Below are 13458 nucleotides of genomic sequence, written 5' to 3'. Positions count from 1 at the left end.
TTTATATATATTAAAATATAAAACACACTATTTATGCAAGGACTGAAATTTTATGGAATTATTTTTAATTCCTAGGTAATTTGCTGCAGCCAAAGCATACACCAGCAGATATAATGGTGGGTGTAGTGAAGCAAGAATGTCTAGGAGAACGGTGTATCGCGACTGTAATATATATTTTAAAAATAATCCGATTAGTTAGACGTATTTCATACACGTACTCATCAATATGTTCGCAAAACGACGGGGAAATAGGTTTGTATTCCTACTTGCCGTTTGAGCGTAGTTTAATCGATGGTACAAAAGAGAAAACTAAGGTATCATATACGTTACGAACGACAAGTACGAATACGTGTTTCGTATTTTTGTATATTTTTATTACAGTGTTTTTAACGTATACGATAAAATTTCTTACGAATTCGGAACTGATTACGGGCATTGTTAATACGTATAAAACAATCGTTTTAGCTAATTCGAAGCAAAATGTATTAGATAATTCTCCTAGATGTTCTGTTATGTATTACAAAAAAAAAAAGAAGAGCATTTTAATTGTACTCTAAATCGGGAGTAACTATAAGGGATAGTGTACTTTAAAATATATTTATATATCTATATATATATATTATATATATATACGTATACATAATATAGTATTCATTGTACATGTATAAGTTCAGAGATACATGGTTATTATTATAATTTATTTTTGTATGCTTAAGATCAACTAGATCCGTGTTCTATGATGTTGCTTAGTGCCATGTACGCATGTTTTATTCTATCACGATCGTGTACAAAACCGGCACTGATATATTGTCCTCCATGCGCGAGAAGGGTGGACACGTAGGTACCTAATGTGTAATAGCAAAGAAATGATGTTACTATAGTTCGTCGTTATGATTTTCGTAGCAGATCGTCAAAAATTCGTGAATTGAAAGCAAATGTATTACGCACTGACACGCTGTAAGAATTGATAACCGCAGATGTAATAAAATCAATTGATCGCTTAAGGTTACCAAACGCCCATTCCCACTATACCGTTTGGCTATTTCACCAGTATCTTAACGTCCGTTGGTGCAAATATACACTCTTTGTCTTTCAAACAGAATTATAAGCACGGTGCAAAAATAAAAGTCATTTCCGATATAAATCACGGTGGGAAAAGGGATCTCGAACGATCGTTTGATTTTTATCCGATCGTAGAAATTTTTCTCGTGCTTTCAATTCACAGGACTACAACAGTTTCATTTGTCTTTAATGTATGATGGGATGCGTGGATACGAGTGCCTGTTGAGAGTGCGAGATGTGATGTATCGTTTTCCAAACTAGCTTGGTAGCTTTAGTACCGATACACGTCGTTATAATGAGTTATGATAATCGTTACAATTAACAAGTAAACAGTTGTACAAAAATAGTCCGCTCCGTGAAATGGTGCGTATCATGTAAACGTTAATTATAAAAATTTCAGTCACGCTTACTTCGATGTTCTGTACATGATACCATTTTTTGTGTATAGTATTCGTTGCATTTATTCGTTTAATAATAAATTGGTTTCATAACACTGAATACTTTCGAACGAAGGTGCATTGTCGCTGATCGTTAGGCCTGAAACAATAACGAATATCGCAAAAGGAAGATGTTTTTATTCTTGTGTATACTAAAAAGTATTTATTTTGCACGTGATTGTAAATTGTGCGACCGAGCGCAACAAACATATTCTTACGTACGGAGAACTCCACTGTAAACTTCATAACGAATACACGTGTAAATCGCTAACTCGAATTCTTATAATTGTACACAAAACTTATGGCCACGAATAATAATGCAATCTAATGTAAAGTACATACGATGCTAATGAGAAATATATTAACCGTAAAAGTTATAAATCGTTGAAATAAATACATTATAATAACAATGTTTTGTAATTTAATTAAACAATTTTGCGAAACTTCGAAATATATATCAAGCACTAAACTTTTACGTTTTATGACCGATAACCAAGAAGAAGAAATAAAATTTGATTCACGAAAACGGATCGGCTTTAATAAATTAACGTATAAAATTTCCCCATTTTAAATTCATATTTCAAGATTATTACAGTGAATTATACAATATGCTCGTTGTCATTTCGATTTACTCGGACTATACAAATATGCTTTAGCCGGTCTGAACTCGCATTAACTGTTGCAAATTTTAGCAAGTACGATTTTTATTCACTCCATCTGCAGAAGCCATTCGTTAATATGTATGTTATATTTTGAGGGAGATATCTTTAATGATTAAAAAACACTTTCATATCGAGCAAAAATAAGTTAAAGATTGGATAATTGCTAGACAGAGTACAGATATTCGTACATGGTGGCCTTAAAATTAATTTAGTCTCAGCTTAAAACTAAACATGCCACAGCGGCTGCGATAAGAGTGTCCCCTTCTTTGTCCTTTCTTCCTTCTTTTTTCTTTCTTCGATTGCCGATGTGCCTACCTAAGAGAAAAAAATTGAAAAACGACAAGTATTAAACAAAACAAGACGTAATAGAAAATTTAGTCATGATATTGCAAAATCTGGGAAGGCGAACGGTTTCAGTGAATGTTCATTTCCGCGATTATTAGTAACATTTACGCATGTTCCCAATATTAATCGAACAATGTGCATCTTATTTATGGATATTAATTATTGAATATGGATTTATAGAAATTAATTTTGATCGAAATTCGAAGTGAAAGCTGGTTTTTGACATGTTTCTTAAAATTTTAAAACATGGAAAGTAATAATTGTTTACTAAAATACCATTAATTTAACATTTATTTTATTCTGATAAAGGGCACAATACATTTAAAAGCACCAACTTCTACATTACATATATTTCATAAAAATTAGTTTCCTAAAAAGTGTGATACATCTTATGTTCAGCAAAGTAATTAACCATATTTTAGCTCCATTATCCAACGCGTGCCACGATTACAGGTACTGTCCAAATCACAAGAATTAAACAATTATTCAATCAATGTTTCCAATAAACAATGAAATCCAATAAATAATGTGTACATATTCTTTAAGGAAACAAAACCTTTTAACATGAGTTGTATTCAAAACATACATTCCAATGTAAATATCAAAATGTAATTTTCCCTTAATAATGAGGAATATATTTTGCTTTAATAGTTGAACTTAGAATACTTGCTATAAAGTTAGGGTCAAAAATTATAAATTTCTCTTAAATAATCAGGAAAACTGATGGTTGTACGGATATGATTTTGGCATAATAAATTAATTTTTGACTCATAATTGCGTGCAGAAGCACAAATTCTGAAAATAATTTAATTTGTTCAAGATTTAAATAATTCAAAAAAGTACAAGTGGTGCCATCTACGGCAAAACGCCCAAGTTTGTCGAGAAATAGTTTGTTCGCGAAACGTTAGATGGCGGTATAGATGCTGTTAGAACGCGTAATACAATGTAGCTGTCAAATTATAAATTCTCCAGAATAAATAAGCATCACTATCGCGTTTAAAAGTATACACAGATTGCCTGTCATCCATCTAAGGATCTAAATAACATTTATACATACAATTTTATGTAAAATACTTTACGTATAAATTTTCTTTACACTACGTATACTTCTCAACAGGATATTTATCTTCATTTTTTATGAACAATTCTAATGCTTTATTAGTTGTACCTATGAAGCTTGGTACAATCAGAGACGCAAAAGTTAACAATTTCTAATAAATAATAAGAAAAATGATGGTGCTAAGGGTATGATTCAATTATAATAAATTCATTTTTAACTCATAATTGCGTGCAGAAGCATAAATTATGGAATTCATTTAATTTGTTCAAAATTTAAATAATCCGAAAAAGTACAAGTGGTGCCATCTACGGCAAAACGCCCAAGTTTGTCGAGAAATAGTTTGTTCGCGAAACGTTAGATGGCGGTATAGATGCTGTTAGAACGCCTAATACAATGTAGCTGTCAAATTATAAATTCTCCAGAATGAATAAGCATCAATATCGCCTTTAGAAGTATACACAGATTGCCTGTCATACATGTAAGGATCTAAATAACATTTATACATACAATTTTATGTAAAATAGTTTACGTATCAATTTTCTTCACACTACGTATACTTCTCAACACGATATTTATCTTCATTTTTTATGAACAATTCTAATGCTTTATTAGTTGTACCTAGGAAGCTTGGTACAATCAGAGACGCAAAAGTTAACAATTTCTAATAAATAATAAAAAAAATGATGGTGCTAAGGGTATGATTCAATTATAATAAATTCATTTTTAACTCATAATTGCGTGCAGAAGCATAAATTATGGAATTCATTTAATTTGTTCAAAATTTAAATAATCTGAAAAAGTACAAGTGGTGCCATCTACGGCAAAACGCCCAAGTTTGTCGAGAAATAGTTTATTCGCGAAACGTTAGATGGCGGTATAGATGCTGTTAGAACGCGTAATACAATGCAGCTGTCAAAATATAAATTTTCCACAATAAATAAGCATAAATATCGCGTTTAGAGGTATACACAGAATGCCTGTCATACATGTAGGTATCGAAATAAAATTTATATCTACAATCTTATGTAAAATACTTTAGTTACTATACTATTACCGATTGTTTATTATCTATATTAAAGGTTTATATTTTGTCGGCTACATTGTAATACCGTTCTAACAGCGTCTATGCCGCCATCTAACGTTTTGCGAACAAACTATTTCTCGACAAACTTGGGCGTTTTGCCGTAGATGGCACCACTTGTACTTTTTCGGATTATTTAAATTTTGAACAAATTAAATGAATTCCATAATTTATGCTTCTGCACGCAATTATGAGTTAAAAATGAATTTATTATAATTGAATCATACCCTTAGCACCATCATTTTTCTTATTATTTATTAGAAATTGTTAACTTTTGCGTCTCTGATTGTACCAAGCTTCATAGGTACAACTAATAAAGCATTAGAATTGTTCATAAAAAATGAAGATAAATATCCTGTTGAGAAGTATACGTAGTGTAAAGAAAATTTATACGTAAAGTATTTTACATAAAATTGTATGTATAAATGTTATGTAGATCCTTACATGGATGACAGGCAATCTGTGTATACTTTTAAACGCGATAGTGATGCTTATTTATTCTGGAGAATTTATAATTTGACAGCTACATTGTATTACGCGTTCTAACAGCATCTATACCGCCATCTAACGTTTCGCGAACAAACTATTTCTCGACAAACTTGGGCGTTTTGCCATAGATGGCACCACTTGTACTTTTTCGGATTATTTAAATTTTGAACAAATTAATTTAATTCCATAATTTATGCTTCTGCACGCAATTATGAGTTAAAAATGAATTTATTATAATTGAATCATACCCTTAGCACCATCATTTTTTTTATTATTTATTAGAAATTGTTAACTTTTGCGTCTCTGATTGTACCAAGCTTTCTAGGTACAACTAATAAAGCATTAGAATTGTTCATAAAAAATGAAGATAAATATCGTGTTGAGAAGTATACGTAGTGTAAAGAAAATTTATACGTAAAGTATTTTACATAAAATTGTATGTATAAATGTTATTTAGATCCTTACATGTATGACAGGCAATCTGTGTATACTTCTAAAGGCGATATTGATGCTTATTCATTCTGGAGAATTTATAATTTGACAGCTACATTGTATTAGGCGTTCTAACAGCATCTATACCGCCATCTAACGTTTCCCGAACAAACTATTTCTCGACAAACTTGGACGTTTTGCCGTAGATGGCACCACTTGTACTTTTTCGGATTATTTAAATTTTGAACAAATTAATTTAATTCCATAATTTATGCTTCTGCACGCAATTATGAGTTAAAAATGAATTTATTATGCCAAAATCATACCCGTACAACCATCATTTTTCCTGATTATTTAAGAGAAATTTATAATTTTTGACCCTAACTTTATAGCAAGTATTCTAAGTTCACCTATTAAAGCAAAATATATTCCTCATTATTAAGGGAAAATTACATTTTGACATTTACATTGGAATATATGTTTTAAGTACAACTCATGTTAAAAGGTTTTGTTTTCTTAAAGAATATGTACACATTATTTATTAGACTTCATTGTTTATTGGAAACATTGATTGTATAGGACATGTGTAACTCCAAGTGAAGTCACCAACTGTTGCACGATGAAGTGTCTTTGCTATGGCTCATTTGTGCAACGTAGGAAAAATTTATCGATAGTTGATGAAAATCTAAAGTATACTATGTATTACCATTTATTGATACATGGTACATAATAATTTAGAACCATACACTATTGATTGAAGCAACCAGTGTACTTATTAATACATAAAATGAGTTTATAAACGTTATAAAAACACTAATAAAACTTTAATATAGTATAGCTACTATCAGATTTCCGAAAGAAGAAATGCAGTATAGGAAGTGTATAACATTGTTTATAGGATTTTTCATATGATACATATGTTACAATGTTCGTATAATATAGTACACATTCTTCATTTATTAATATAAGACTATTAGTTAAGTTCTTGGTGGTATAATGTCTGTGATACTCTTCCGATATGTGAAACCTAATACGGCATGCTGGTAGCTCTTTTCTCGCATCTTTATTCGATTTCCAGACAAAGCACCTTGAAGCGCCTGTGATCTCCTTCTAACTAAAAACATAGGTGTATTAGCAGTGTCATTCGATACTGCGATTGGTCCATTCGCAGTATAAGCTTTGTACATTTCGGTGAAGTCTGCTCTGCTACATCATGGAGTAGATTCGGAATAAGGGGGTAAGGGAAAATGTTTGTGGAGTCAGTTGATATTCGTCAGTCCATTTCTCGTTTGCGTTGCGATCAAATGTCTTGTCTCACTATGGATACCTCGGAGAAAGTACGGGCTAAATTAGAGGGTAATACTACGGTTGAGTGTCAATTGACTTTAAGGTTGTTGGAAATGTTGCAAAAAACCAAGTACGAATTAGTTCAAGAAAACGGTCAACGCCGTTTGACTGCTCCGGAGATTGTTTGCGGAGAAAAGCAACGCATGAAAGGTGCTGAAATTTTCATTGGACGTCTGCCTCGCGATTGTTACGAAGACGAATTGATGCCGATTCTTGAAAAAGTTGGCCGTTTGATCGAACTGCGATTGATGCTTGATTTTTCTGGATCGACCCGTGGTTATGCATTTGCTTTGTTCGAGGATTCGAAAATTGCAAGAAGCGCTTGCGCGAAACTCAACGGTTACGAGATCAGACCAGGCCATTGTATCGGTGTCGTTAAATCGGTTGACAATTGTCGCCTTTTCTTCGGTGGAGTGCCAAAAAATAAAGGAAAAGAAGAATTCTTGTACGAACTCAACAAGATACTCGAGGGCATCGTTGAAATTTATCTATATCCATGTGCCCGCGACAAGTCGTTGAATCGCGGTTTCATCTTCGTCGAATTTAAGGATCATAGGGCTGCTGCGATGGCAAGAAGGAAATTAATACCTGGAAAAGTTATGTTATGGGAACATGAAATTGCAGTCGATTGGGCCGATCCTGAACCTGGAGATCCTATCGACGAGGAAATTATGGAGACGGTAAAATTTTAATGTTCGAATAATTTAAGAATCGATTACTTTGTATATTGTTACGATTAAGTATTTCACGCCATTTTTATTTAATCCGATCAAATACTCATACATCTGAGTATTAAAGTGTTATACATATCCCAGCGTATTGTACAATTGTCAATATTCTTTAAGAAACAAAAGTTACAAGTAAAGTGAAATATATTTTATTATTTAAAAATTTGAATTTAAAAAATAAAAAATAGTAGAAACAACGAAACAATGTTTCGCTGTTGTTGTCGACAGAAGAAACCGCGTGTAATTGCATTCTCGGTGGAAATTTTCATGAATCTCTTCTCTGCGTACAGTCGTGGTGGGTGTAATACGGTAAGCAAGGAAAGGCGCGATGCTTTGGTGCCTCTAAATAGGGAAAAAATGTTAAATGCCAAGAAAAATTAATAACAAATTTTATTAATGACAGAAGTAATTACTTTTATAATGTACATTTCAAATTCGCTACAATTTCATAGTAGCCTCAATTCATGTAAGTAGAAAATGATAACTTCAAAGATATTTTAATAATTCACATGTATTTAAGTTATTTAATAGTTTTTCTTAAAACAAGATTTTACACAATACGAAAAGATTTTTTTTTCACTTATAATAAGATATTTTGTTTAAGTGAAACGTTAAACATTTTTAATCGTAATTAACTTTGTTATAATACACAAACGCATTTTTTCGGCTAAAGTTGCTTTGACAAACTCGGTTATACTCGATGTTTATTGGTCTAAGGTTACCGCTCTCTTCGTGCGAAACCTAGCTTTGGATATGCCGCAACAGAAAGTTCGAGACATATTTCAGAAGACCACGAAAATCCCAATTTTGAAGTTAAAGAAAATTAATCACTTTGCCTTCATCCATTACGAAACTCGTCAAGCAGCCCAGTCCGTAATAGATATAATGACAAGTAAGTGCATCTAAATTAATAATTCCATTATTTATTAGCTGTTACAAGTGTGTTACTAAACGAACAAAATTTAGAAGCGCATGGTATTGCGGAAATGGAAGGCTGGGAAATACGTTGGGCGAAACCAATCGGAGCGTCGAAAATTTTGGAAAGGCAACGATGTATCAATGAAGCAGTGGCAAAATCAAAGATATGTAAATTCGAACAGGAACGTGGACAGAAAGTACGCAAGCAAACTATAATGAAGAAAACGAACGCCAGCGCTGCAACCGATTTGAACTGTAACGATATAAAAGATGTATCTATGATACATATGACCGCTTTACAGAATTTTATTAAAGAAAATCTCAACGCGTCTTGTTTCTTTAACTGTATACACGCGGAGAACGAGCCGTGTTTTATGTGCAAAGTAAGCGTTCGATTATTCAATTTTCTTAATACAACAATCGTTGTTCGAAGTTATCGATCAGTCATTTATTACATTTGCCCAGATAACTGTTCTCAAAGGAACGAATCTTCTCTTCGAGTATCGTGGAAATTTGATGTCTACTAAAGAAAATGCGATTGTCGAAGCCTGCTCCAAGGTGTACCACTTTGTTTTCGCTACGCTTCAAAATTGTGGTAAGTGTAACGACAAAACACATTACATTTCCATAGCGACGAATGCCTCGAGTAAACGAAAATTAGCGAGAAACGCTCGAGCCTAGCACGCGTACGACATAAACATGTAATTTGATACGGGGTTTGTTTTGACGCGTTTAGCACAACCCGTATTCGTGGAACGAACGATCCTTTTCGCAAACTTGTCGAACGTATGCTCGTTTTAATATTCGTGACTCTTGAAACGTTAAATTATTCATGTTTAATTGTACGTTGTTTAAAAAACAAATCGTTAACTCGATTTTAATAATATTACTTATTTAACACGTTGTCCACTAATATATCACTTGAGATGTATTTGGTCTAAATAATTTTAGTGCTACGTATAATCGGATCGAATCTAATTGACCGCTTAAAGAGGTACTTTTACTTGGAGCGTCGTTTTCTGGGTGATATTTAGGACTTAAAATAAATACAATTGTAAAACAAAGAAATGTGACATTTTTATTGCATTTTTATTTATGTCTCGAGAGAGTATAAATTTAAAAAAACCCCGACAATTTTTCAAAATATTTTCTGTTTCAGAGATTGAAAATAATGAAATAGAAATAGAAAAATAAATAAAAGGTATAGTTCTATTAAACTCCCAGAATCCGTCGACAGCCAGTTGATTTTCAGCCGACTGCAATTCAGTACCGGTATATTTTCGGCTTCTAATTTAAATGCACAAGGACATCTTTATTACTAAACTACTTAAATTTTCTTTTTGAAATTTGAGCATGGTGATCAACGTGTTAATGAATTTTTAAGAAAAAGATGTACAAGAATTAGTAAAATGTAGATAATAGCCAAGTAAATATGTTTAGATGTTTTTCTTTATATTTTTAAATAGTGCAGCGGGAAAATAAAATCTATCATATGGAACAAAAGCTAGATATCAATCCTGCAATTGGGTCGACAGTCCACTGGAATAGTAAGATAGACTATAATTAGAGTGTAGAACAATTTTTTGCACACCTGTGAATATATTATTCATAGTAATTGTAACGTAGAGATCCGAAAGTATGAAAATATCGACAAAATTTTAGAAACTTGATTCAGATTTAAATGTATTTTTAAGATAATGACACTCGAATCTATCAAATGAAATTAGAATTCGTTTTAATTGATAATTTTTACAGCCAAATTGAGTCTTATCCCAATTTTTGAAAGACAATATCAATTTTTATATATTTTAATACGAAGCACGATTTTAACAATTGTTGAAAAAACGCACTACAAAATATCGTGCTACTGTTTTTACTTCATCGAAGAGATCGTTGACTATGATATTTCTAACAAAGAAAGCTCCAGGACGGGCGTGACTTTTAAAACTGAAGCTTGAAAAAATGGATTGTATGTTAATGTTAGAATATAATTCAGAAAATCTGATAATCACAGGTTCTCTACGTTAAACAGTATACATCAAAAATATTAAATTATCTATTTTAATACTCTTAGAATATTATCTTTTAAACTATATAAATATCTATACCCATGAATTCTGATATCTATGAAAATCAATATAATTATTAATCGTTGTCAACCGTATCTAGAACAAGACGGAAAAGTTAAATATTCTTATTTTTCTTTTTTACATTTAAAAATGTACGTACAATGCGCAAAAGTATAATGTTTAGTTCTTTATGATTACTTTGTAAAACTATTAATTTACAACGTTATCGCAATAAATGGGCATATTTAAATGTTTGTTCGATTTCTTGAATTCCTTAATGCGCTGAAACGGTACTTCACACAAAAGTAAATAAAATTACATTTACAGTCTGTAGTGTCTTGTTAATTGTCAAATTTCTAACTTCTGCGATAACATTCGTTAATAGAAATTCAAGAAACTTGTTACAAAATTTTTAAATTAATCGCTCAATGAGTATTCGATGTAATTTTGTTTGCAATATATTTAATAATAACAACTAAGCATTAACTTTTTTCAACGTTTACACTAAACAGTGATCGTCAAGGAGTAACATTATTCGGTCTTCAGGGGTTAAATTGTAATCGGAAAGTGTACGATTGTCTTCTAAATAGTAACCTCGTATCCAAAGCCTCATTCTCTCCGGTTTCCATTTTCGATGCGTCTCGCACAAGGATTTAGCAAGCCGTTGCTTTAGATATCCAATTGTTTCTGAATAGGATATTCGTATTTGTATACGTGGACCATCCAGCCTGCATATTGTCACAATCGGCTGACACCTGCATACTACCGTGTTTGTACTTTATTTCTTACAATATATAGATCATACTAAAGGTCTATATAAAATCACATTTCACAGTTTAAACTAGATATCTTACCATCCTGTACAAGAGACATTATTTCCTACGTATTTCCTTGCAGGAACTCGACATTGTCAACTACCTTTAACCCTGATTCAACTACGAATAAATTGATCAACTAGAGTAAAATATTTGTGTTACGGTGTACGATAGAATAATTTTATAAGAGAACACTTTAAACCATGAACAATATCGTCTGATTCATTGATACACCAATTTGAAATTTATCGGTGTCAAAGCACTCAACGTGACACATCGTACACATCGATTCTTCTCCCGCGTCTGACTTCCGTTCGTTTCGATACAATTGATTTTGAATTTTAAACGATAAATACTATTCGACCATCGGTTGTTTCTCTTTTCTACGTAACTGCCCTTTAGAGTTGCTAGTTGTCGATCACGGTTGAAAATCGACCTTGTGTCTTTGACATTGGTACTAAAATAGTGGTGTAGTCCTCGAGTATTTTTCGTACAGTCTCGTTGTCGGTAATACGGGTACGATTCTGGGTTGTCATACATTGGACAAGTTGTCGTGCTCTGGTCGTACACCCGCTACTTGGCTGTCTCATTTCTGTGGAAAATATTTCGTGCGTAAAGTCGAGTAGTTTTGCAACGACGCAATCGAGGACCGTATCTTTTGGTATTTCACCGTATCCGGTTTCCGTGCACTCTTTGATAATGACATTCATCCATCCCCAGTCCTCCCATTGCTCGGTGTACTTGACACGTTGATTTTCCAATTGCCACGTCAAATGAGCACGGAATCTGCGAATCGAAAACAAACAAAAAAAGAAGACGAGGAAGAAGAAGAAGAAGAAGCAACGATCATTCGATTACCATGAAAAGAAAAAAAAAAGAAGAAAAAAAACCGAATAGTTCGTTTCACAATCGACGAACATTTTATTATAGTGGATTTGTTCAGCGAGGACGATAAAAGGCTTCGGGAAAGACGACGACGCTCTCCCGTTTCCCTGCGATTCGTTTAAAATTATTGGAAAAAGGAGAGATTCCGCTCACTCACCCCCAACTCAACGGATTCTTCTCGAACTTCACATTTTTAAGGCTTTTAAGATATGCGAACATGGTGTAATCGATGAACCTAATTTGGTTGTAATCGAAGAAGAAGTTTTCCAAATTGGGAAGCATCTGGAAGACAGCGTAGTCGATTACTTCGATAAAGTTGAACGACAAATCGAGGGTTCGCAGATTGTACAGGTACATGAACCAATCCCTCGGCACCGTGCGCAATTTATTATTCCACAGTATGAGTTTCTCGAGCTTCGTGAGACCAACAAGTGCCAACGCGTCTATGGTTTCTATACCGGATCCGTGTAAATCCAACGTTACGAGGGTAGCGGCGAATCTCGTGAACGCGTGTCTGCGAACCGGACAAAGAAAAATAAAAGAGAACACTTAACGAGAAACAATGAGAAATCTCGCGACTCGATCATCGTTCGACCCTCTCTCAATTAATCAATACGTATCTAATCTCTCACCCGTGTATATAAGGTAGATCCGAATTGGAAATTTCAATGACGGTGGTGTTTGCCTCGGCGGTGTCCAACATCGTCAAATTCGTCAACTCGGTGCACGTGAATGTCACGGTATTACCTCGTTTGACTGTACAGTTGCCCGAATACGCCGTGGCTAATAAATTGCAAATAATAAACGTTAACAGATACTCCATGATTCGCGAGAGACAGAATCCAAAGCCTGGAGCAAGAGCATTTAATTAACTGAAACGTTCCCGATACCTCGTGTGATGCGCAACCGAATCGCGTGGGAAGCGCGTATCCTTCGTTTCGCGTTATAATTTCCTCTTTTGATAAGGGAATAGGTTGGCGCGGTGAAATTAAAGCAAACCGGCTCTCCGCGCATCGTATTTTTATGTTTCCATTGTAACGCGGACTATTAATTAACTTCGCAACTTGATAAGGTATTCCAACCGGTATTTCACCCGAAGGTAATTGAAACAAATTACACGGTACCAAC

General features: G+C 33.4%; 3 protein-coding genes across 4 annotated transcripts in view; 2 read left to right on the top strand and 1 right to left on the bottom strand.

Moving 5' to 3' along the window:
• LOC143151215 (protein amalgam) overlaps positions 1-1471 on the top strand; it is an 86887-nt gene extending 85416 nt beyond the window's left edge. For both annotated transcript variants that reach the window (XM_076320128.1, XM_076320129.1), the window contains exon 10: positions 76-1471. The gene's annotated coding sequence lies outside the window, so the exon portion shown is untranslated. The remainder of the gene's footprint in view (positions 1-75) is intronic.
• Positions 1472-6815: 5344 nt separating this feature from the next.
• On the top strand, positions 6816-10247 carry LOC143151654 (putative RNA-binding protein 46). The gene is made up of 5 exons (XM_076321002.1): positions 6816-7595; positions 8361-8535; positions 8610-8944; positions 9027-9156; positions 10028-10247. The coding sequence occupies exons 1-5, from the start codon at positions 6816-6818 to the stop codon at positions 10126-10128; spliced, it is 1521 nt and encodes a 506-aa protein (XP_076177117.1). The 3' UTR covers positions 10129-10247.
• Positions 9638-13187, bottom strand: LOC143151032 (uncharacterized). The gene is made up of 4 exons (XM_076319761.1): positions 12963-13187; positions 12488-12844; positions 12116-12231; positions 9638-12037 (listed from the first exon to the last, which is right to left on the bottom strand). The coding sequence occupies exons 1-4, from the start codon at positions 13151-13153 to the stop codon at positions 11853-11855; spliced, it is 849 nt and encodes a 282-aa protein (XP_076175876.1). The 5' UTR covers positions 13154-13187; the 3' UTR covers positions 9638-11852.
• Between the last annotated feature and the right edge of the window lie 271 nt (positions 13188-13458).

Source organism: Ptiloglossa arizonensis, chromosome 9 (genome assembly GCF_051014685.1).
Source record: "Ptiloglossa arizonensis isolate GNS036 chromosome 9, iyPtiAriz1_principal, whole genome shotgun sequence".
NCBI lineage: Eukaryota > Metazoa > Arthropoda > Insecta > Hymenoptera > Colletidae > Ptiloglossa > Ptiloglossa arizonensis.
This window is presented reverse-complemented; position numbering and strand designations above follow the sequence as displayed.

What these genes read in the sequence shown, in the direction of transcription:
- LOC143151654 (XM_076321002.1), top strand. Translation starts at nt 6,816, where the DNA reads ATGTTTGTGGAGTCAGTTGATATTCGTCAGTCCATTTCTCGTTTGCGT. An exon ending in CGTAATAGATATAATGACAA is followed by an intron (nt 8,536 to 8,609) that starts GTAAGTGCATCT and finishes AACAAAATTTAG; the next exon opens with AAGCGCATGGTATTGCGGAA. An exon ending in AGCCGTGTTTTATGTGCAAA is followed by an intron (nt 8,945 to 9,026) that starts GTAAGCGTTCGA and finishes ACATTTGCCCAG; the next exon opens with ATAACTGTTCTCAAAGGAAC.
- LOC143151032 (XM_076319761.1), bottom strand. Translation starts at nt 13,153, where the DNA reads ATGGAGTATCTGTTAACGTTTATTATTTGCAATTTATTAGCCACGGCG. An exon ending in GATCTACCTTATATACACGG is followed by an intron (nt 12,845 to 12,962) that starts GTGAGAGATTAG and finishes TCCGGTTCGCAG; the next exon opens with ACACGCGTTCACGAGATTCG. An exon ending in AAGAATCCGTTGAGTTGGGG is followed by an intron (nt 12,232 to 12,487) that starts GTGAGTGAGCGG and finishes TTCGATTCGCAG; the next exon opens with ATTCCGTGCTCATTTGACGT.